The 25,930-nt window shown below is 43.5% G+C and overlaps 3 protein-coding genes across 3 annotated transcripts; 2 read left to right on the forward strand and 1 right to left on the reverse strand.

The window, feature by feature from the left end:
• Positions 1 to 3,660: 3,660 nt before the first annotated feature.
• On the forward strand, positions 3,661 to 4,446 carry SARC_03157 (hypothetical protein; the record flags this gene model as incomplete). The annotated part of the gene is made up of 2 exons (XM_014303054.1): positions 3,661 to 3,681; positions 3,793 to 4,446. 2 exons carry the CDS (start codon positions 3,661 to 3,663, stop codon positions 4,444 to 4,446), a joined length of 675 nt encoding a protein of 224 aa, XP_014158529.1.
• Positions 4,447 to 5,033: 587 nt separating this feature from the next.
• On the reverse strand, positions 5,034 to 6,093 carry SARC_03158 (hypothetical protein; the record flags this gene model as incomplete). The annotated part of the gene is made up of 2 exons (XM_014303055.1): positions 5,034 to 5,371; positions 5,827 to 6,093. The coding sequence occupies 2 exons, from the start codon at positions 6,091 to 6,093 to the stop codon at positions 5,123 to 5,125; spliced, it is 516 nt and encodes a 171-aa protein (XP_014158530.1). The 3' UTR covers positions 5,034 to 5,122.
• A 17,987-nt stretch (positions 6,094 to 24,080) lies between these two features.
• Positions 24,081 to 24,713, forward strand: SARC_03159 (hypothetical protein). Its single transcript, XM_014303056.1, has one exon. It carries the CDS (start codon positions 24,277 to 24,279, stop codon positions 24,616 to 24,618), a length of 342 nt encoding a protein of 113 aa, XP_014158531.1. The 5' UTR covers positions 24,081 to 24,276; the 3' UTR covers positions 24,619 to 24,713.
• The last annotated feature ends 1,217 nt before the right edge of the window (positions 24,714 to 25,930 follow it).

Here is a 25,930-nt window from a genome sequence, read left to right on the forward strand (position 1 = left end):
AATTGATCTTGATATTTTAGACTGACCGGAGGCCGTATTTCTACACTGGTAAGTAAAGGACAAATTGTTTACATACCTACTACATTAGAAGTTATTTGACAATAAACAGCACCATAGCTGTTGTATATCCGCGTCTCAAGAGAGGAGCCCCTTTGGATTTGAAAAGGTTAAATTATTCAACTTGATTAGTCCTAAACATACAACAAGATTGTATCGATTGACGATTAACAAATCGGACTGCACTATTAATTACATACATTTCTGGATCAGTGAAGACTGCATTGTGTTCTCGACGAGCCTCCACGAATAGATAATTGGCGAATTCTTTCTTTCGGCTTTCTAGCAGTTGGTTTCTGGAGGTTGTACAATTTATAGACTACTGCGCTACGCTTGGATTGTCTTGTGTCACCGCTCAAAGTATATCTACATACAGCCGTAGTTCTGTGTACAAGCTCTTAGCAGTATAATGGTGCACAGACATATATTTTTGTATGAATGTAATTGTTTGTCGTGGAGGATTCTTCACAGACTGGTTTTGAAAAATCAAATTTACTGTTAAACACGCGGCCATGTAAAATACCGAACTGGTGTTGAACCCTTGTGTTATAAAAAGGTTCAGAACTGGTGTCGAACCCTGGTATCCTAGAAAAAAAATATATCACTGGAAAGTCATTAAATGTACATATAAAGTCTTTATATGTACTTTCAAATTTTCATTAAAATATATTTGAAAAAAGAATTGGAATTCGTATTTAGATGATTTGATTGGGTAACTAGAAAACTTACCCGTAACTTTGTATGTACATTTAGTTATTTTCCCATGTAGTTCCTCGTATGTAAACGATCTTCTCCTTCTCGGACGCCCGAAAACAATCATCCGCCACAAGTGATGTACCGGCCAACTTTTGAACAAACTGGGATTAGAAGTAGCTCTAGGGAAGGGATTTTAGAAGTATCCAATAACCTGATTACAACATCTAAGTGTCATCATTGATCTTATTCAGAACGCGATCGATATGACACCGGCCTTCAAGGCCAAACTACTCACCATGTGAGCCAACATCGCATCTACGGCCCCGCGGAATTAGCGAAGGATCGAGACTCGATTATGGCAAACATACTGCGGGTGTTTTCAATGGGGCGCCTTCTCCGTATTGAGTCTTTGCCCTTTCCTCGCCAACCTCCAAAGAAGCTTCGTTCAAGAAGTTAACGTGTGTGGCCAAATCAATAACAACCTTCGAGATGCGAGCAATATGGCTACCGTTCATCAGGCCAAACTGACTTCGGACTCATCCAAGATCGGCTACGGAGCGCCGCTATACTGGCACCAGACGACCTACAACTTTGAGCGGATATGGTGCCATACGGAGACCCTGTGGCCCATAACAGTCTTGGAGCTGAAGACGCTCATTTTGGCCTAAGAACACTTTCACACACTTCAGACGATCAGCCTGGTGCCTCTCCTGTGCCTCACTGACAGCAGTACGTCTCTACACGCCCTCCGGAAGCTCAGGAGTCAATCTTCGTTGATGAATGCGCAACTGCGACGTCTATTTTGGTTCTGCCATCCGAAGAATATTCTCTGGCCAATGGCCCTCGGCTACATGCCCGGGAAATTGAACCTGGCAGCAGACGACTTGTCCCACATGGAAAAAAAAAACTACAATATCACTGAATGATTCGGGATACCGGTCATTCCTTTAAAATATAGATGTATATATCTGTAGGAATGTCTAACAAAACGTATTTTTCTGGCAAGCGGTATAGAATCGAATTCATCCAGAAGTACACGTTTCAGTCCCTCATTATCATACAGACAATTATTTATACAATAGCTCTTGACCGAGCTCTAGTAGCGTTCAATATAATTACACTCGCAATGACACTTAGGGAAAAAGACGTATCTAATACCATGCTTTGCACAAATCTGTTCTAAAAGCGAAGTAGTCACTTGAAAGTCAGGCCCATTCGATGGGAAACTATAACACTTGCTACATTCATTGCATGTCGAATCATCGCGTTAAGCGACTGCTAACTTGCACGCCCACTTCTTGGGCATTATTCCATTTTATTTTTTACACGCTCTTCCACAATTGTCATACCACCTCGTGGTATACCGAAAACATGCATAAACTGCCGCACTTTCTGTCCATCCACTACCCCACCCCGCCAAAACCAACCTTCTCTCATCCGCACGTTTTTTTTGGGTTAGGTTCACCCTTCTTTCTTGTTCAAGTCGAAAACTAAGAAAATTAGACTTGTTTCCTATCGTAAAGGATGCATGGTAGAATGCGAGATATGTACATATAAAGTTTTACAGTACAGTAAATAAAAATTGATGAACAGATATGTCCAAATTCGGGATTTATGACCCTAAATTTTGGGTACTGACTCAGGACCATATATATGTATCATTTTACCGATTTTACTGCAGTTTTGGATAGCTCTCGTCAAGGCGAAGACATTGACGCATTTTTATTTCACAATTCTGACCAGCAGTCCAAAGGTTAATCGGGGTTGAAAACGGATCGGAAGGACTCGGTTATTACAGGTCCCTTACATTCATCTGCCAACCCCACATTTTTAAAACACTGCCAAGTATGCACTGAAGGAAAACTTGGGCGTAAAGTCATTGTCCATCACACGATCGACACGATCTATGGTTCCTCCAAACAATTCCATATCGATCTGCAGGGGCCCATGCCTCCCGGCCGTTACGGTAATAAATATGCTCTGAATATGATCTGTGACGGGACCAAATTTGGCCTACATATCGCTTTTCCTTACAAGCGTAGTATCACCAATGACGTGAATGGCCTCCTTGTAGAAATACATTCCCACTATAAACATCGACGACTCGTTGCTGATTGCAACAGCGCCTTCCAGAGTGAGCCGACCCGCCGGATGCTTCTTGCCCACGATATGGCTCTCAACCGCACACCACTACATACACCACAGCTCGCCGGCAAGGTCGAGCGTGCTCTCGATACGTTGAACCAACTGACTCGCACACTCCTCATCGATTCCAAGCAACCGTCCCTCTCTGGAGCCGAGCCAAAGCTTTTGCAGACATCATTCGCCCTCCAACGAGAATTTGCCCTCCAACGAGATCCTTAACTCTCCTGCGGATAAATGATACCAACCTATTGTTCCACACTTTCCAAGAGCACGCTATGGCTGTATCGTCGTATTTGATACTAACGGGGCTCCACTCAAACAGCGTCACAAGTGAGAGACTACAGATCTCAAGCAAGTTTCAATAGCAAGAAAACTCTTTTTCTTGAATGAAATCACAAGAGTTACGTCACTCCGAAAAGCGGATCAAATTATTAACCACATCATCTTAATAATACTTTTGCTCCTATGAGAGCATTGCTCCGAAAGCCGATACCTAAGAAAGAATTGCTCTGAAAGCCAAGCAACATTAATTGATCGGCGTAAGAGCGAGTAGCAGAGATTATGCTATAGAACAATATCTAAGTGTTAAAGAGTTCTGCAAAAGGTTTCTCATACTGACCATATGAGTTTTCACCCTGGCCAACCCAAGCGGTTGAACACTAGCGCAAACACCTTGAGTGTAAAACCAAAGGTGAGGTTGTAAATAAAGATATACAATTACGCTTTATTCAAAGACTATCATCTTACACTCTAACAACAAGTATGCCGGACAAGCTGGCCACGGTGTCCTCATGGGCCGTGCATCTAATTCTGACATCTGACTCATCCATAATTCCCTCACTCAGGCTCCTCAACTCACGTGACGTTCAGTTTCTTTCCGACCAAACTCATTAGTGGGACCCAGCCGGGAAACGAGCCACACTCACCGTCAACCCCACTGGTTACACCATACCCCCCGATTGGTTCCGACTCCGTACTAACCAGACACCAGCTGCTCCGAGCGTCCCAATTCTACCACCCCCAGTAGGCACCCCTCTATCACCTTCTTTTCAATCGTCATCTCAACCACCCGCACCTCCCCCACTCGCTATTTTGCAGGCTCCTCGGCCTCCTGTTCCTGAGCCTAGAAACACACCCTTGACTAGTCCTCCTCCTACTGCAACCCCTAAGCCATTGCTCTTGGCGTCCACCCACGTCCACCTACTACTCCTTATGCAGCTCGCAACACTCTCCGCGAGTCAGTCGCCGCAGCCAAACGTTCCATCGTCACCATCAATGATCCTATCGTCGCTCATCGTCCGCCGCCAACCACATCGCCACCCTCTCCCCCTAATGATTCCCTACCTAGCCCTAATTATCCGCCTCTCAACCCAGCATTTAGCCAATAAATCACTGAACGACAAACTCAGCGCGAGATGGGATGCTATCGCCGCTCATTGTTCGCCGCCATCCACATCGCCACCCTCTCCCCCTAATGACTCCCTACCTAGCCCTAAATACCCGCCTCTCAACCCAGCATTTAGCCAATACATCACTGAACGAATTTAGCGACATTCACCCGTGAATCACTGCTACCTGCGACTCACGATTACACTTCCGATGTCGATCTTGATTTCTCCGACGTGTCTATCACTACATTTAACCCTAAAGTCCAAACTCTCCATCCCCTGATCGTATCTTAGAGGCTGCCGCTGCCATCGACCATACTCTTCCCAAAAACATCAAGCAAGCCCAGCGAACACTAGAATGGCCATCATAGCTTGCCGCTAAACATACTGAACACAAAGCACACTTCAAAAATAATCTAGCTGACATTATCACCTTGGACCAAGTCCTTATTGATACCAAAACTATCCACTCGAAATACGTGTTAACACGGAAGCACGATGAAAATGAAATACCGACAATATTCATAGCTCCGTCCATGTATTGGAGGTGCCACCCAGTCCTGGTCTAGCATGGGTCCACAAGTATAGTCTCTGGTTGAGGAGTTGACTAACACCGCGTCCAACATTGGCTCGCTAGAGGCAAGTGTATGGGCTTGCGATTGGCCGTCAACCAGGTGCCCATCAGAGCTACGCATCGAGCACTGGACGTTCATAGGAGGAACAGTAGCTGCTATCGCACTGTGATGGGTCCCAGGGAACAGAGCCAGTACTTTTAAATAGCATGATCTTGTGCAGCAATAATGTCTTCGCGCGTACGAGGGGAAAATGGTACACACCTATTGGCTGCACAAAAAAAAGTGGTTGTGCAAAACCTTGGGGTATGGGGCAAGCTCCGAGGGTGACACCTCTGACTCGTCAACCACAGTGACCTTATCTGCGTCGAAGAACTGGTCATTCATTCCGCCATCTAGGAGTGCTCCGAGTCCCGCGCGGTATTCATTACATTCAGCAATGACCCGTTCTTCCTCTTCATACTCTGGTGTCCCTGCTGCTGAAATCTGCACAAACAATGCTGCGCCCATTCCCTGGTTAATAGGGATGATATTATTTATTTCAAAAGAGATAAGTTACAAGTGGAGTTGACAAGGGGGTTCAGTAGAACATCCATGCTGCGGGCAAGAACTTTTGGCGCTCGTTCATGTGTGCAGCGAGCCTCCCGCTTGGTACGAAGATAGTGGATTAAAGCTGCTTTCGTAGAGTCGGGATAATATTTGGAGCGTGGGTCGATAGATTCATCAAATTGCCATTTCCACGTAAGTGTTGCATGTCGTTTCACCTGGGCAACAGCGTCACTAGGAACACAAAGGCGGACGAAACTGATGGAACTCCAGTGGCGATTTTGTTGAGAAATCGGTTTGGACGGGAGATACCAATGGAAGTGATGACGATTGAGGAGCGGTTGGGCGTGCCAGTAATTTTCAAATTCTGATTGGGATGGAGGCTTGCCGTTAGGAAAAATTGCCCGAAAGCAGAGCCATACCGAAGTTATGTCATCCATTTCGTGCAGAGTTTTGTCCGGCATCGCGCGGCCCATCACTTTCGTCAAAAGGTGTGTGGGTACTGGTGGCTGCAACAGGGGTTGAGAAGTTCGTGCGGTCGGACGTTTTTTGGGGCTCGGTTTTGCTGTTTTGCCCACTTTTGAGCAGTAGCTGGGAGGCTCACTGTTGCTTTCGGCCGCGTTCTTTTTTTTCTGGCGGGGCAGGCTGGCTTGTGAAGCCGAATCGGATGATGTGGGGTGTGAGTTCATTTAGAGGTGCACAGCTTCGGGAGTTTAGGTCCCGGAGTTCGGATTCGAGGTTGTTCACCTTGACACATAGTTTAGTGAGCATTTGATGCATGGTTGATTTTCATTGGTCGTCAGCTAGAGGCTTCTTGGAAATGGGCCCATCGTTGTTCGGGTTTGGTAGAGCCGGTCCTGACATTTGGTTGAGATTGGCCTGTAAAGTATTGACCTGGGCAGAGAGGTCTGTGATAGATTTTTGTAAGTCCAATTTCCATTGGTCATTGGGCAAGGAGCCCTTGGTGACGAACGACTTAGTTGGGGGTTTGGCCTGGCCCAACATTTGTGGCTGTGGGTCCCAACTGAATTTTTATATATAATAAAAATAAAATATACATTCCAGGTCTAGTATGTGACTTTTATTGGTGGGGTCTGTGGGTTTTTGAACTTATTAGTGGGGTCTGTGGGTTTTTGAAATTGGGTAGTCAGTTTTACACTGGTGACCTGCGGGTCACCGAGATTTGCGTTTCGGAGACGGAAATGTGGGTCAAAGGTCCGTCGTGGAAAAAAAAATATGGGGAAGTGAAAAATAAATATGGGGAAGTGAAAGGTCCGTAGTGAACACCAAACGTTGGCACGGAAGTGGTTGGTAAAGTCGAATGCGCAGACTAATTGCAAGCATCAGGTATACATATGCAACCTGGTGTTTGGTTTCCCATATGAAGTTAACACCTTGACGGGTTAAGTCGAATAAAGCTTGGGCCCTAGTGCGGAGAATATCAGATGTGTTGAAAATATCCTCTCTGCCGAAGAATTGTACCGCTACGTTGAAGAGAATACCCAGTTGACACTTCAGCGGTTGTAGCTGGATATCCTTTTCAAGGCATATGCGCACAAACAGAAAAGATCATCCCAGTGGTTGTTTAGAGCCGCTAGTAGGGTCTCCCGCTTCTTCTTCTTAGTGACCAGGTTTCCATCATCTGAATGCGCCTTAAACGCTGTAATTATCCCAAACATATTGTCCATATAATACTGCATATCATAGAAGCCATTTTTCACACCTTCTTGGAGGCAGCGAGGCTTGTGGAACTTATCATCCGCCGCTTGCGGGTGTATTTCTCAGTTTCCACCTGTTCGAGTACAGGGTCATTTGTTCGATAGATCTGGCGGGACTGCCAATGTCGGTAGCTAGCTTTATAGGTCCGCAATCGTCTAAGGTTGTTAGGAGTGTCTTTTTTTGCATCCTTGTTTGAGTATGCAAATATAAAGGTAAGAATTGCCAATCGCAATTCTTCTAATTCTCACAACCAACTGTGCAAAATCCTAATTCCACACTCCTAGGAGTAGCTTGCGTACTGCGACATCCAAGAAAGAGATCGGGAGAAGTACCTGGTGTGAAAACATCCCCAGTTTATCCGCCTCTCTCGCAATGTCGGCAGAGACATACTGCCAAGGTACTGCAAGATCGATGGAATCTGACTTAGTGGCATCCTGAGTAGGAGGCGTCAACCGCTGGCGGCCAAAGTGCTGCCCATAGATTGGTAAGAGTTTACCCTTTCCAGAAGAATAGCAGGGTACCGACAATGACGCTCACACATGCAAACAAGTATACTTATGCTCTGTACCTGGCTTAAGGGGCCAACGAGCCGTTGCTATATACACAAAGTCATCGTCATAGCGGCAAGTGGATCCATTTACATAAAGTACACTCCGTTGTCCACGCAACTGTCAACCCAAACCTGGTATCTTAACGAACGGCCCACCCATGGACTTTTGTCTGGTTGTAGGTATGTGTCCTTCAGCCACTCCTCAATCTTGTTCTTCAATTCTGGGTATGGATCAAAATTCACTCGTATAGCCTCAACCCGATTGCGCTGAGATATGATCCTCGGTATCCATAATATATCAAGGTAGAACCGTTTGGAGTGTAAGCCAAGGACGTGTCGTCGATTAGAGGAACATAGGCGGTGGCGGTGGTTGTTTGTTGTTATCTCGGGAAGGGTTGTAGTACATACATCTATTATTTGTGCGCATTCATTTACTTAAGCTGCCACGGTCTTGGTTAGATCCGTCATCAACATTCAAGTGTTTAGGCACCACCAAGGACAGCAATCGATGGTCCTGGGTAGGGGTCAGCGAAACGAGCTCACTAAATCAGAACGAGTCCTGCAAACTATTTCCTTCAGCTGCAGAGACCAACATGCCATCTTCCGTATCATAACGTGGCAGTAGTCGCTTAGAGATTTTTGAAAATACCACCCAGTGCCCCGTAAAGCGCAAAATTAGAAATAATCAACAGTATGATTCGTGCATCCGAGAGCGAAGAGGAATTTAGGAGTTTTGCTTCCTCTAGCAATTCCGAGTTGTTCTTACGCTTGGTCAGGTGGGAGGAAATGAGATACTGAATTATATACTCCACAGTGATATCGGAGCCGTGCTTCACAATCACCGACAATTAAATCGGTGAATCCAGGGACTTAACAAAGTGATCGATCCTTGCTGCATCCGTCGCGAGGTCCTATTACTCCTTCGAAACATATCCGTAAATTCCGAGTTGTTCTTACGCTTGGTCAGGTGGGAGGAAATGAGATACTGAATTATATCCTCCACAGTGATATCGGAGCCGAGCTTCACAATCACCAACAATTAAATAGGTGAATCCAGGGACTTAATAAAGTGATCGATCCTTGCTGCATCCGTCGCGAGGTCCTATTACTTCTTCGAAACATATTCGTAAGAGTTCCGTAATAATAGAGAGCTATTGTCTGCCTGTGAACACCGCTGGAGGTCGTACGCGGGACGAGGTAACGTCGGTGGAAATGGGACCATTGTGTGTGTCATGAAGTAGAATTGGTCACTTCTAATCGTGGTAATAGCTAACCTGCGGGAGTGTGTCAACAAAATAAAAAAGACAAATTAACCCTGGTCCTAGTTAGGTATTCAGTAGGCTCAATAGTTAGACCTTAGTTGTAGTAGACTGTAAACTGAGTTTACTATTCGGAAACTAAGGTAGATGTCCCTAACTATGGGCTGGGACCCAATTTTGGGTCCATATGTGTCTGTGGACAAAGTACTTAGGACAGACATTTAGGACCGGACCAGAGGGCCCGACCTACAAGTGGAATTTCAGAACCGGATCAGAGGACCGGACCTGAGTAGAATATTACAGTACCGGGCTGAGGGACCGGACTGAATACTGGGACAGAGGATTTAATATTTGATAATGATGACTCAAACGGTGTCATCATAAGTTAGATACTTGGAGACGACGACCATAGAGATGACTCGTACGGTGTCATCATAATTTAGTAACCAGGAGACGAAAACCATAGATCCGATTATTTTCATAATTACCCGTTGTTAGAGGAAATCTCGCTTCATGTCGGAACGTGATAATAAATATAGCAGACGCGCCGATCATAAAGGCACTTCTGACTGAGTTCACTTATTTCAGACTTAACACTCTTCATTAAGTGCTACTTGGTTTTGACCACATTTTTAAGTGACCGAACTACTGTATTTATTATACTATATTCTTTAAAAGTTAAATTAACTAAGAAGCAATTTAGTTTACTTTTTTTTTTACAACAATGACGGGACCCGAGACTAGACCGTTGCCTACGGTGGGTAAGCAAGCCTGTGACCAGCTGCTGAAACGGTTGCTTGGAACGATTCGCCATTTAACCGAGTAATGCGATAAGGTGGATACAGAACGTGCCAAGAAACCTGCACCCGAAGACGACGAGAAGGTGGGAATTCATTTGGAATTGACCCATTTGCTTTTGGAGGCCCAGTACTCAATCCAGATATTGGGTAGGCTTAGCCGAGCCCCAGCATGGATTGCGGATCAAGCAGGACACTTGAATACGTTGATGCATGTAAAGGAGGCAAAGGAAAAGAGTCGCCTCATTCAAGAGCAACTCCGCCAACTCCGTCAATTGTCACTGACAGCTATTGACACGTCTATGCCCCAGGACACGGCCCAGACGACAGTGGATGATGATTTTTCTGAGACTGAGGCCGAACCAACAGTGCAACAACATTGGGCTCTTCATTACCCAACACAGTCAGAGTAGACACCAACCGACAGGCTATCGACATGAAGCAAATTAGCCCGGTGAAACGCAAGATTGGCTGCACGAAGCCCGTACCTCAAATGGCTCCTTCCGAGAATATACATGTTACGCGTTGAGAGCGGTTGCTGAAGAACGCTTAAAATCGAGCCCAGACAATTCCAACTCCTGATGAGATGCCGGCTGATGGTCCGGATTGGTATCAAGAATCAAGAACTTTGGTGAAATCACCTGGTAGATTTTTTTTGGACCCAGCGGACTTACATTTGGACATGGCTACCCCTCAAAATTTGTCACAATCGGCGACGGTCCTTTGAGGCATTTCGCAGAGTGATGAAACCTTCACGCCAACAAAGTGGCAGCGAATTTATTCAGGGACAAACTACAACAGCATCGTCGTCCGCAATCTCCAGAAGAAAGAAAGGCGAACTGCCAGGATAGTGCAAATGTACCTATCGATACGCTTGCATACCGTAAGCACTTTCCTGCTCACCACGATCGCTACCTATAAGACCCGCAGGATGTGAAACGATGTAAGATATCACCACCTACTGAGGCGTGTATTACGGAATCTACTGCGGCAGAGATGAAAACGCAGGTATTCCTTCTCACCCAACGTATGATGCAAGCAGAAGCTGAGGGGCGCACCGAAGAAGCTCGTTCGTTGCAAGGTTTAATTCGCACGTTGTAGATAAACGGACACCCAAGGAATGGCCACCTAATCCACAGGGCAGCTATTATTTGAATAACCCGCAGAAGATACAGCTGCATGCGTTTATCTTGGATTGGTATAAGAATGCAAAATTTCACAAATCAGACCCGATTCATATGCAAATAGGCCTACATAGAGCACTACAGAAAGAAGGAGCACCCAAGGCGCTATTGGATTTTATCGTGGAGAACGAACAAAAATTGCAGTCCATGGCGTTTCAGGACGCCACAGCTTATTTTGTACGTACACACGAACATGATCTGGAGGATAACGCATACAGAAATGTATTGGCTTGCATGAAGTTAAACCCTCCGGTACCGCTAGAGACACAACTTCGGGATTTTGAACGCAAAGTAGACTTTATGGAGATGCGACAGTATGAGAATCCGCTACAAGTATACCGCAACCATGTTATGCTCAACCTAATCAATCAAGCTGCAGGGGGTGCATATAACCGTGATACTTTTCGTATGCACCCTAACTGGCGAGAATATCCCGCGGCACAAATGCGTGATGTATTTCGGGTGAATATTGACAAGGCGGAAGAACACCGTCGGGCGAACCTTTCCCGACCGCTACAAATCTCTGGGGGATCACGTTCACGCACACGAATGCGTGTAGAGGCAAACACACGAGCTAATCCGCATGCGCCGCCAGCATCGAACCCTAGGGCTCGTTGTCGGTCATGCGATCAGAATCTCCCTCCTGGATCAGCACACGCACCACGTTGTCCAAAGTTACTGAGAGCACCGATATCACCTAACACGGGCAGCAATACGCAACATGGGGGTGCGCCACCACACCGTACATCGGCTTGGGGAACATCCACGCGCACACAACAGGCGCCAGGTAATGCTTTCCGCCCTCGAGTTAATCTCGGGGATGGGGATGATCAGATGCCTGATCCGACGCCAGTAGAGGTAGGAGAGAGCGAGGTGATGTATATTCATTATTTAGTCGACGAGTCGTATGTCGACAGTGAAGATGAGTTGATGGAGGCCGAGCAAGGGCCAGCGGATTGGGAAGAGGAGCCAAGTTCAAATTGAGATGTGGGGGTGTCTGAGTTAAACGTGTGCGTGACGTTTGGTCGAACGGCAACAAGAATATTTGCAGTAAAAGATAAATTGTTCCCTACTGACAACCGTATATATGTTACGTTACAAGTCAACGGACACGCGATGCGCACACTCCTTGATACGGGGCCAACCGCTCCGTTATTACTCAGGCATCCGCAGCAAAGGCGCAACTGTTTATTACACCACGAGCTAAGGATAGTTACATATACTTGGCGGACAAAGCTTTCCGTACTCCGCGCCTCGGCAAGACACACGCCACGACGGTTCAATATGGTTCAAAGTCTGCTGCAGGTTGTACGTTTGAACTTATGAATTTAACCGATAATATTGATATAATTCTGGGAATGGATATTATGGGCGAATTGGGCTTAGGTCTTACTGGACTATTGTAATAGCCGGGCCTATACATTAGACTCTATGTTATAAACGTACTCTTAAGCAGTACGTAAACTATAAACGTACTTTTAATAGTACGAGGAACTTAAGTTTCCTAAAAGGGGTTTAACGGTTTTATTATTTAATACCTTTTCCACTATACATATCAGATGTTTGGACAAGGCTATTAAAAGGCCCCAGTAAATACCAAACATAAGATTTGGTCTAGTTCTATTAATAGAACTATATTTACTTTCCAAATCTATTTATATATGAATACTTCGGTAGCGAGATGGCTCAACCGAATATAGGTTTCTAGGGATTATTAGCGTTACCTAGTTTAACCTCCGTTCAGCCAACCAGATGTGCCAGTCTGATGAAGGCTAAGTCGGTAATTCTTGATAAGTGGCAAGTTATTGGTTAATGCAATAACTATGGACATCAAGAGTATTTTTTTCTTCTCTTTCTTTTTTTTCTGAAGATAGGATTTTATGAGTCTCTCGGATTCACCCCAACGAAACATACCATAGTTTTTAATAGAGCAACAACGAAACGCTAAATAAAATCCCCTCGGCGAAAACAGTACTGAGAGGATTATATATTGGCAATGCTCAGCCTCACAATCCCTCAGAGTATTGCTGTTTTCACGAGGCATACCTAACTTTACTAGAAGACTCATTTCGTTTATTTATTTCGAATTTAACTATACTTACTTAACCTAAGCGTTTAATTACTCTAAGGCGTTAATATCACCTTGATAGACCGAAACTTACACATTTTAAAGTTAGCAAAGGTATTAATTACTTAGACTACTTAAACGTAAAGGTAGATAACTACCACGAAATTTTTCTTAAGCACAGTCATTCCTTAGGAGAATAAGACTGAAGTCATAAGTTAAGATTATGACAAAGCTTGCCTCAACTTCAAAGCTTGCATTTACAAAGCCAAGAAGTGAGACAAGGGACACGTCTCAAGACGCCCCAACCAATTCTTCTGACGAAACTCAGAAAGAAAAGTCCCCAATTATAGGGGACAAAGACGAATCTCAGAAGGTACCTATACCGGAACCAGAAGAGGAGGCAAGCTCAAGTGGCAAACCCGAATCTACGTCCGAGACCACTGAACCAACGCGCATAAGTACGTTAATTACTGAAAACACCGATCTTAAGAATCAGTTAGCCGCCCTTATGAAAGGCATGACTGTTGAACATGTAGATCGAATGTATAGATCAGGAAAACATACACAACACTTACGCGAGCATGTTTCTCCGGGCATTACTGAAGCTATACAGAAGTGGACAGAACGTCGACTGGCAATTACGCCCGAAAAGCGTAAAGGCCTGAGCGCTACACCTGTGGCAGATGAGCCAGATGTGCTCGGCGTATCTATACCTTACGGGGTACTACCACCAGAACTTCAGGCTAATTATTTGCCTGTTCTAACGCCCGGCCATGAGTCGCCCGTCCTTGAGGGTATTATAGACCCAGAGGCAGGTAAAAATACTCCGCCACCTTTAAGACCAGTTAAGACTGGGTATGTCATCCAGACGCATGAATCACCCAAGATTATAATACCAACTACTATCCAAGGAACAGAGCACCGAAAGGCCTCGACCATGGACTTGACAAGGGGTAATGAACACTCCCGTAAACGTGTTAACGATGTCGAATTTAATCGCACAGCATTACACCAGCCCGCAGAGGATTTCCACTCTGACGAGGTGACCGAACTTAATAAATCGGTCGATGATTACACCATTAAGATGGAAATCGCCCATGACGAGCACGTATCATATTTTGCTAATATGATCGCGATCAAGCAGAAGCGCATCGATCAGCTACTTCAGGCCCAACGTGGGCAAGGCCACCGGGATAACCAGAAGTACAAGGGACAGATCAGTCGACTTAAGTCGAACTGGAATGCCAACAGCAGACAGGTCGAGTTTATAAACAACCATGACCTCGACACGCTAACCCGTACGCTTAATGCGTTTACGGTCATGCTGGAGACGAATGATATCGCTCCCCAGCAATGGATTTCTGCTTTAATGCAATCGTTTGACCCTACGGGAACAAGTTACTTGATCCTGCAGCGACACCAGCATGAGCTAGACACTTGCTGTGACTGGCCAGCTGTATGTTGGTTGGTTACGTCCTTATTAAGCAAGGACATGCGAAGTCCAGGACTGAGTTCAATCTTAACTGAACCAGTTGATAATACTCCTATTCAGAGTTATATTCTGAAACTTGACGCTGACCTTAAACGTCCAGAGATAACAAAGAACAAGGCGCAGCGATGGTACGAGTTCCTGGTTATGCATGTCTTCTATAAGAACATAGGGAACAACGACCGTGAAAGTCTGTACACCGAGTTGCGACGTAAATACGCTACTGAGGCTCAAGACAAGGGACATGAAACAAAGTTTTATCTATCCCGACTTACATGGGAACAGTTTTATGATACTGTATCCACTCTTTTCCCCGCACACCGAGTAACCTCGAAGGGAAAGGCGGTAAATATGAAACCGCGTGAGCTCCCTGATCCAGGATATCTCTCGCGCCAGACGTCATATGATAAACCTCATCAGACGCGTCCTAACCAGACACGTGCTCGCGACTCCACTCAATCAACGCGACCCAATAAACGGGCACACGCGGAGGCGAAGGACAAGGAACCTCCATTTAAGGATATTAAGAAATGTGCCGACGCACAGTGTGGGTATGACATGTACCAATTGACCCCTATCGGTTATTGGAATGGCAGACATGCACCCACCTGTACACACTTTCTTACTAAGTGTGACAAGTGTGAGAAGACCAATGGCTATCACGCCAAGTCTTGTGACAAAAAGCCCGACATTAAGTTGGAGTGAAAGTACTACCAGGCACAACCATTACAAAGGAAATACAACGACTCTTTAGACGAGCGTGTAATAATCCTTGTATATTGAAATGGAAATAAAGTCCTTGCATTGATTGATCCTGGTTCAGAAATTTCATGTATATCCGACCGCTTTGCATTAATGAAAGACATTGAAAGGCGAACTCAAACTACTCACCTAATCTTAGCAGATGATAAAACTTCTTAGTGTGATACCATGGCCACAGATGTTAAAATCTCCCTGGCCGATGATATAAATATCACTACCCAAGCTGTGATAGTTAAGATGTCATAGAAGTACGACTAAATAGTCGGAATGAGTGATTTACTCACTCTAGGTATAACCGTAACTGGTTTACCAAATAACATAGAATCATTAAAGGATCAATCAGACGATAACTGTCTGAAACCATATAAGCCCCCGTCAGACACAGTCAAGGCATTAATACCTGACTTTGCGGACAAAATCATGGATCTGATTCTAGTAAGTAAGAAGATAAAGATCACAGATTGGGCAAAATTCCGTTTTAACGACGGATATGTCAGCCTTGACTTAACCAAGGTAGACTTTACTAAGCTCAAATGCCCTTCAAGAAACTATGTTTCTTGGAGACACGAAGCAGTAGTTAAAGAATAAGTTGAGAAATGGTTATTCGATAGGGTAATCGAAATCAATTACCAACAAACGCCAATTAACTTAGCATTATTGGCAGTTGATCAACACAATTCTAACAGAACATTTAAGAAAGTCAGAGTATGTCTAGATATGAGTCCAATAAGTAAGTTATTGCCGACTCATAGTTTCCATCTCCCTTGTATAAACGAGTTACTGAGACGAATGGAAGGTGCTACGGTGTTTACATCCATAGACCTAACACAGGGGTATCACCAACTGCAAATTTATGAACCCCATCGTAAGTACTTTAGTTTTACCTGGAAAGGTAAACAATACAGGTTCAGAGGTGCACCTTTCGGGTTGCACTCCTTACCAGCATTCTTCCAACAAGTAATGGAGGAAATATTTGCAGTCATGCCTAACGTGCAAGTCTATATAGATGACATAGTCATCTTATCTAAGACTAGGATTAACTTACGAGAAGAAATCTCATTTCGCCATGAGCGAAATACAGCTCTTAGGCTACCGTATATCTGGAGAAGGTACTAAAATCGACCCCGGTAAGGTGGAACACTTGTTAGATTGGCGAACATCAACTACGGGAAGAGATGTGTACAGCATGTGTGGGTTTGTAAACTTCTTTTCAGATGGAGTACCACACTTGGCTGATTATCTTAAACCCTTTGGACACTTAAGATGTCATAAAGGCAAACTAGGAGACTTGTGGACTAAAGAGTGTGATGACGCATTTAAAGCGCTCAAGCACGCAGTCCAACAAGCCCCTGTTGTACAAGGACCAGTCGATGGCGTGCCTTTTGAAATAGCAACGGACGCATCAGACTTAGCACTCGGAGGTGTACTATACCAGGTTATGGATAATAAACCTAGGTATATACAATTCTTTAGCCGAGCAATGAATGCATCACAGTTGAAATATCCAACTGTGAAGCAAGAGCTACTAGCCATAATAGCAGCTTTAACACACTTCCGCGATTACTTATACGGAACAGCTGTTACGCTGATGTGTGATCAGAAGTCCCTTCAATATATGAAGGAAATGAAGCCAGACTCTCAATTACTGAGCCGATGGCATGATACAATATCAAAGTTCCATTTTGATATCAAACGTCTACCAGGGATACATAACCATTTACCGGATATGTTATGTTATCATGCTTCGTACCGGACTTTAATAAATCCGTACGTGAGTTACTAGCCACTGATTGGAAATGTAACCCCAGGTGGTTTGAACTGGTTCAAAAGATATTTGGGCCACATACAGTTGACATGTTTGCTGCACAACATAATACACAACTTAAGAATTACAGGACTTTAAATCATCCTTTAGGAGATGCCTTACAACTAGACCTCTCCGAACATAATGCGTGGGCTAATCCACCATGGTAGTTAATTGCCCAATTACTAAATTATGTTCATATACACAAAGCTACCATCACGTTGTGTTGCCCATTGCGGAGTAAAGATCCATGGCTCAATACAATCAACGCACCTATTCCGGGAGACCAGTTTACGTTACCGAAGGTCAATGAGATTATTAGTAACTTAAGGGGCAAGCGATATTATACCACGTTAGATTTATCGGCAGTATATCATCGCCTTCCAGTACATGAGGACTCACAACATATGTTCTCGTTTACTTGGGACAGTCACCAATACTCCTTCACTTCGGCTTCATTCGGATTGTCGACACTCGCGTCTCAATTCCAGCGCACAATCAGTAATATGATGGCGGGTTTAGACGTGCAGTGCTATGTCGACGACCTTATAATTGCATCTGATAACTACGAGAACATATTGCAACAGTGGAAGAAGTCATCCGACGACTTGCCGAGAACAACCTCAAACTTAACCAGAAGAAGTGTCACTTTGCAGTAAGCGAGGTAATTTTCTTGGGGAAGAAAGTTTCTGCGAAAGGAATTGACGTTGATCATGAGAAGCAACAATGGTTGATCGACTGGCCAGTGCCGCGATGTCAAATGATGGCGGGTTTAGACGTGCAGTGCTATGTCGACGACCTTATAATTGCATCTGATAACTACGAGAACATATTGCAACAGTGGAAGAAGTCATCCGACGACTTGCCGAGAACAACCTCAAACTTAACCAGAAGAAGTGTCACTTTGCAGTAAGCGAGGTAATTTTCTTGGGGAAGAAAGTTTCTGCGAAAGGAATTGACGTTGATCATGAGAAGCAACAATGGTTGATCGACTGGCCAGTGCCGCGATGTCAAAAAGACATAGCATCTGCAATGGGGTTGGCGAACTTTCTACATGAGCACTTACCTAACTTTGCACATAAAGTGGCCCCACTACAATCGTTCTCGAAACTCAAGCCGAAGGAACGGATTGGGGATCGTTGGAAACCAAAACATCAATTGGCATGGGATCAGATGAAGGAAGCAATCGTGTCTGCGGTACGGTTAAACTTTTCGGTTGACGGGGTTCCACTCAAATTAGAGACTGATGTCAGTGATTATGGTATTGGAGGTGCATTATTTCAGTTTATTGACGGTCGCAAGCACTACCTGATGTTCTTTTCGAAGACTCTCAACAAGGCGCAGTAGACTTACGCGACACCAATGAAGGAATTGTTAGCGCTTCCATATGCATTGGTCCACTTCCATGATCATTTAATAGGCCAGCGCTTTACTGTACACACGGACCACAAAACTCTGATTTACATGAACACTCAACTGAAATTGAACACCATGCTGCAACAATGGCATCACATCATTGCGCAATTCAATTTCGTGATAACACATGTCCCAGGGGAACTGAATAAATTAGCGGGTTCATGAGTGCACGGTGGACATCAACTTTCCCGCCATCTTCTACACTTCGTGCTGGAAGTTGTATCCCGATTTCTTTGATCAGGTTCAAGAACACTTCGGACCTAACGACGTTGACGCCTTTGCATCAAGCCACAATGCTTAACTACGACAATATTAATCATACGATAAAGACGGAGGCGCTTTTAAATTTGACTGGAGCAAGTACAATGCATGGATGAATCCACCATGGCGCCTAATTCATAAGGTACTTCGTAAACTATTGGCGGACAAGGCGTCCGCGACAGTGTGTCTCCCATTGAACACACGGGCGCCATGGTTCCCTATGCTTTTATCGATGATGCAAGCAGATCCATTGCTTATCCCGCGCACAGCCCATACGTTCTTGAAGCATGGCACACAGGCATGTGGTAAGTATCTATGGGAACATACGGTGGTGGTACGTATTGGCCCTCCATCGGGTTATAAAGTTTCTCCATCATTTTGGTGTAATTTGGGTCTCGAAGTACCTGTGTGTGAGGAAGCTAATAATTGTTATCAAGAGACATGGGCGCAACCAGCCATGACCAGACGTACACGCCAGATTGCGGAACAGATGCCTGAGATTTGTGCGGGGGCGACGGTAATCAATCATCCTGGACATGAAGAAGCTAATCACCGAGTGCAGCTTACTTGGCAGTTTCATGAACAAGGACATCCTGCTCCAGCGGTCACAGTGCAACAGATGCGAGACGATGGACACAACTGGAACCAAATGATTCTTATAACGGAAGAGGTCCGTAAACTATGTCGCACATGCTTAGGTAATGACACTATGAAGCAGGGATTTCATCCATTAATGAGCATTACGGCACGTTATCCATGGGATCATATTCAAATTAATCTCATCCCGATGGCTGTATCGTCTACTAGAGGCAACAAGTTTATTTTACATGTTTTTGATGTTGCATCTGGATACTCTATTCTACGGGCGCTGCCTGCAAAAGATGCCAAGACGGTGGCGACAGAGATTGTATCGGGATTTGGTGAGCATGGCTTCCCTCGGAAAATTCAGAGTGATGAGGGGACTGAATTTGTCAACAACATTGTCAGGTCTATAACACGAGCACTCGGAATTATACACAAGACATCTCAACCATACCGTCCTCAAACATTGGGTGCGGCAGAGCGCCGACACAAAGAAGTTCACAAATGTGTGCGCGCGCTTTGCGTGGGCTGTCCGGAGTTGTAGGATGAACGCTTACCTTTTACTCACGTCGGCATAAGTCAGCACCATTTAGTGTTTACTTTGGGCGCCGCCATGTTCCATTTGCAGACATGACTGATGACTTACTTGATCATACTCCCGACAACAAATAATGCATGGCTTAAGCGATTGGATGACCTTGAGACGACGATTTGCCAAAACTTCATCAGAAAACTATCAAATACACAGATGCTATGGCGGAGGCTACTGACCAAATGCGGAAGTTTGATTTAATTCAATTTAAGCCAGAGGACGTTGTCATGATACTCGCACAGGGAGCGACTACCAAAGCCATGAAGCCTTTGTTGGGTCCATACGTAATCCATAGTCGTGTGAATCAGAGTTACCATCTACGAGACAAGGATGGCAGCAAACCACCGGAACTCAGAAACCGTTCAATTAATGTGGAGATTATTCGGTTAGTTCACCGGGCTACGGAGCCACCGCTAGATGAATCGCTATGGAGAGAAGGGGAATTGACATTCCGGCACATCATATCACACCGCCACAATGAGGCGACTCAGCAATCGGAGTACCTGGTGCGCTGGTTGGAGGACTCCCACATGGGTGACAGCGGATGCCTTTGATGATCCGAACGTAGTGACTGTATACCGTAAGCGAATCCAAACTCGCGAGAGTTGACGACAGCGACGGCTGGTCCAAGGTTAGAGCGGCCTTGGTCGTTGGTATGTCACGAGAGGATACACACTCGAACATTATTACTATTAAATTAAACTTACATAGATCTTGAGGTATACATATGTATGACAGATACTGTAGCGCCTAGATATATGTGCATACTTACAAGATCACGTTAAGAAAACATTAATACATCCTAGTGATATGTTGGTGATGTGATATAGTGTCTTTGATGCGACACGAATACCACAGCTCAATATTTTACATGCATAGGCATGACATAACACAAGTGACATAAACATACGACACAGAAAGTCATTAAACAATGAGTGGTGGTTGTGTGTGGCAAGGATATCTATATGTTTAGAGTACAGGTGAGCACCCTGCTGATTTTAACTCAGGGGCGATCAACCCTGAGGCCACGGTGCATTGAACTTTGTGTGAGCTCGGTTATTGGCCGCAGCTTCGAGCATGTTGCGTGACATCCAGTCGACAGAATATACCATGTATGATTATTTAAATTCTGAGAATACGGGCGAGCACCCCATCTATTCTTACTCAGAGGCGAGCAACCCTGAGGACACGGCGCATTGAACTTTGCGTGAGCACTACAGTCGGTGAGCAACCGTAGCTTCGAGCGTGTTGCATAGCCGCCCTGAGTGGTGTTGAGCTGTATAACATAAAACCCTAAAACATGTAAACATTATTACGTAACAAGTCGGAACGTGTATAAAATTATTGCGCAAGAGTCGGAACATGTAACACCATTACGTAGAGGTCGGAACGTGTTACATTATTACGTGGGAGGCGGAACATGTACAACATCATTACACAAGAGTCTGGTACAAGCAGATTTTATTACGTAACAAGTCGGAACATGTAGCATTAATACGTAGGAGGCGGACCATGTATAATATTATTACGTAAGAGTCGGAACATATAACACTATTACGTAGAAGTCGGAACGTGTAAGGCGCTGTGGCGGAGTCACGGAATGCGCGCCCAACTCGAGTATGCTTCAGAGGACACCACACCACACTCGCACACACACACACAATTGATATCAATCAAGAAGTAAATCATATTTATACTCGAGAAGATATTTATATAACTTATATGAAGGGGTTGACTACGCGCGGCAGGCAGAGTTTATCTCTAAACATCGTTTATTAATAAGACAGGCCTCAATATGCTTCGTCGAACCTGTGATAAACAAGGAAGGAAGAGGGTAGACTAACATTAGAACAGTTACCAAGTATACTGACAAAAAAAAGGTACATATTTAAAAAAAGAAAGGGCCTATAAATGGGCCAAAACTTTTCACAGTTTTTTTTCAAGAAACGTATTACCACAATACGCGTACGGTTTCGAATATACGCTCAACGGTTTGATATAAACTTCAACAGTACTAACCAACACATAACATACAAAACGGACACGCCTATCTCAGGAATTAAGCGTGGTACGGCACTCATATTTGTACACATATTTGAGGACATCATGTACTTGGCACCTACATGGCTTTCGCACAACATACACTAATTGAAACACACATACGGGCACTTGGCATTGTACGATCACGTGATTCTAAATGGAATCACATTCACTAGAAATCGATAGTGATGTCAAGAAGAATTGATGTTATGCTTTACTCGAGCACATAATAGAGGTTCTAAACATTCATAAATAGATGTGAATTCTTAAGAAAGTGCACACACGAGTATACTTTCCCAATTACAGCCAAACATTTCACATCAATTACGTACACCGGATACTAGATAATTAGACAATATAAATACATGGACACTTGTTCTAATATCCTTTGGTCAAATACAATCATCATTATAAATTTTACACAGATAATATAATCATTACCACTTCCATGTTAGAACAAACTTATATTTAGGATATGACTTCATAAGACATCTCACAAATTTCATGCATGTTAATTTAAATATGCGTGATATAAGACGGATGGGATACACGAGCATACAATAACATTATAGATAAATGTACACCGCTATACGGCGGCTTATTAGTAAGACAGTATCATAAATACATATTAACATACAAACGATTGAGATCGAATTTAGAACGCTAACATCTTTTAGATGATATTATATAAACAACAGTGATTATAACAAGCATTTACAGGCTATTGAAAGCTATGCATATACATATCACCATACACAGAATCACACAGCTCACACAGCCACATTACAAAAAAACAAAAACAAAAATAAAAAGAACATTGTAACAACTACCACAATATAAATCTATGAAATCAGTTTCAATCACGATGCAATACATTAATATATATGAAATTAGACACAACTGCAATATAAGACGGTAACACATAACAATATCAACATTACCTGCACTCGAAGATACCCCGAGCGCTCATAAATACAGTTGCCGTTTGTTGGCCGACCACCAATTCGTTACAATCACCATCCGCATCATATCTACACTTAACAATAATAGCTATACTAACTGGTAATCTAATAAACACACAAATAGCCATAATACGCGACCGTAGTGTAATAATCGCGTAAATTATTATTCAATTGTAGCATTCACGGCGATTCACGGCTCAAACACATAATCCACACATTGAAACGTTTTCCAGATACGGATTATAGAAAAATACGCCTCACTATATATTGTACGGATTACAACCGTACTAACGGTTTCAGATTATATACACATGGCACACGAATCATATTCAATCATACTAGAACCAATCAAATTTTATGATATATATAAATAGCGCTATAGTAAGTTTACTACACGGGTAATCAACAATGTGTTAAACAGGGAAGTGGTGACGTAAACATACCAGCTACTTGGTACGAATATAAAACATAGTATACATTTACGACACACAACGAAATAAAGACGATACTCTATCCCAAATTTTGACACATTTTCTGAGTCTTTATTTATCTTGTTTTTATTTATTTAAAATATAATGGTTTATTTTTAACACAATATTTTGTAGGATACTTTTGTCTGTTTACAGTTGTTTATGGCTGATTGTTTCAGTAATAATTACGACATTTTAGATAAAATTGCAAATAATATATACGACGATACAATAACCCACGGTCCGTGTAGGATTTCCCTTGTATTTTTATTTTCAAATACCAATTTTATCACAGATACTCTCAAAGGTTATTGAAACACACCAATACCCAACTTGGCGGGGCTGTGGACAAAGTTCTTTAGGACGGACATATAGGACCGGACCAGAGGGCCCGACCTACAAGTGGAATTTCAGGACCGGACCAGAGGACCGGACCTGAGTAGAATATTACAGTACTGGGCTGAGGGACCGGACTGAATACTGGGACAGAGGATTTAATATTTGATAATGATGACTCAAATGGTGTCATCATAAGTTAGCTACCTGGAGACGACGACCATAGAGATGACTCATACGGTGTCATCATAATTTAGTAACCAGGAGACGAAAACCATAGATCCGGTTATTTTCAGAATTACCCGTTGTTAGGGGAAATCTCGTTTCATGTAGGAACGTGATAATAAATATAGCAGACGCGCCGATCATAACGGCACTTCTGACTGAGTTCACTTATTTTAGACTTGACATTTTTTATTAAGTGTTACTCGGTTTTGACCACTTGTCTCAGAGGTCCAGGTCTATGTCCGGACCTCGGGCACTGTATCTGCAGCCAGGCCTAACCACAGGATGGCAGTCCAGTCTCCAAGAACAGGGCAGCCCTGGCCTGGGGTTCCAGGACAGAGCCTGTGACAGTATAGATGGTGCAAAATGGACCATATGTAGTGTCAAATAGAGTCGGTACGACAGTACAAAAAATGACTACACTTTTGAGAGTGGTGGACTGTGAAATCGTGGACTCGTGGACTCGTGGACTCGTGGACTCGTGGACTCGTGGACTCGTGGACTGTGGACTGTGGACTGTGGACTGTGGACTGTGGACTCTGGACCAGGCGACTACATCGCTGCTGTGGAGTGTGGACTTTGCTGCGTCTGAGTATTTGCTGCTCGACGTGGAGTCTGTGGAGAGAGAGAGAGTGGAGTCTGTTGGAGAGTGGAACGCATTCGTTTTGAATAAAAAATCGATAGACGTCGTATTATGACTCATAATCGTATCATGATGATCATGATCCTGGATCGTATTGTGGACTTGTGGCTCATATTTAAAAATGTTTTTAGAATAAAAATAATATCCTCCTGTGAAGTCATGAAGGTTTCAGCCCTTCAGGTTTCTCTTTAAATTTGGGTAAAATATCGTGTGTGAACTTTTAAACTATAAATAAAAGACTGGATCGTGGGACTGATGGTCTGATATTTAGTTCCATAACTTGGATATATTAAATTTTTTTATTAATAAAATACCAGAAGTGATGGAAACTCATTTTTGAAGTACTGAGTTCTGAGTTCAACACTTCGAGCGCGAGTCTGATAGTTTAAAGATTACAAACCTCAATCAAAAGAAAGACGCATTATTCTGATTGGCGCTATAGATTTTAGCAATATTGCAAAGGTTTTCGTGATCCACTAATAATCTCACAATTCCTACACACCATACATGGCACAGGATTTTAGATTACGTATGTAGTGAGTAGTCATTTATACAATTTTATTATCTAGCCCACTCTATTCAACTATTGTACTGTTTGTACTTTGTACAGTAGCGTACAGGGGCACAGGCGTACAGTGCTATTTCAGGCTAATACGCTTTAAGCTGTACTTCTGACTTCACTTCAAATCGTATATTATCGCTGTTTTTTTAAATAAATATATAAATAAACATTCGCCTTCTTGCTTTATTACTCCCCAGTACTGTATTTGCTTCATACATATAAGCAATGCAAATCAAGCAGTCTAAACCATTCTTGACGATTCAATATAGTGTGTATACAAACTATACACATATATATGTATTCTGAATTTAAATTCTCCTTACCTGCAAGAATAAGCCAGAAACATGAGGGTGAAGTTTACATCATTTGTAGGGGCGTACCTGCTCGCGGCTTCCTATACGTCAGGTGCGTCTAATTTCGCAGGTTGAAGGTGTAGTTGTTTGCTATATTCAGTCCAAAGTAGTAATAGTTCGGCGTATTCCGGTCAATATCTCAATGACTATGTGGCAAAGGTGTAGACTACTTGTGCGCGGAAGTATGACATAGGGGGTCATACCTAGCTTAACACTATTCAGAATTTTGTGTGTACACGTGCCTTTGAAATATCTCGACGCAAATGTACTTGGTACACACCCACATACTAAAAATACAATTTTTCGCTTTGAAACGCAGAAACGAAAATTTACATCAATACGAACTTAAATATATACAACCACACATACACGTAATATATATATATATATATATATATATATATATATATATATATATATATATATATATATACAACACACTACACACACAC

This window comes from Sphaeroforma arctica (assembly GCF_001186125.1).
Source record: "Sphaeroforma arctica JP610 unplaced genomic scaffold supercont1.155, whole genome shotgun sequence".
In the NCBI taxonomy this organism is placed as follows: Eukaryota; class Ichthyosporea; order Ichthyophonida; genus Sphaeroforma; species Sphaeroforma arctica.

What these genes read in the sequence shown, in the direction of transcription:
- SARC_03159 (XM_014303056.1), top strand. Translation starts at nt 24,277, where the DNA reads ATGGTGCAAAATGGACCATATGTAGTGTCAAATAGAGTCGGTACGACA.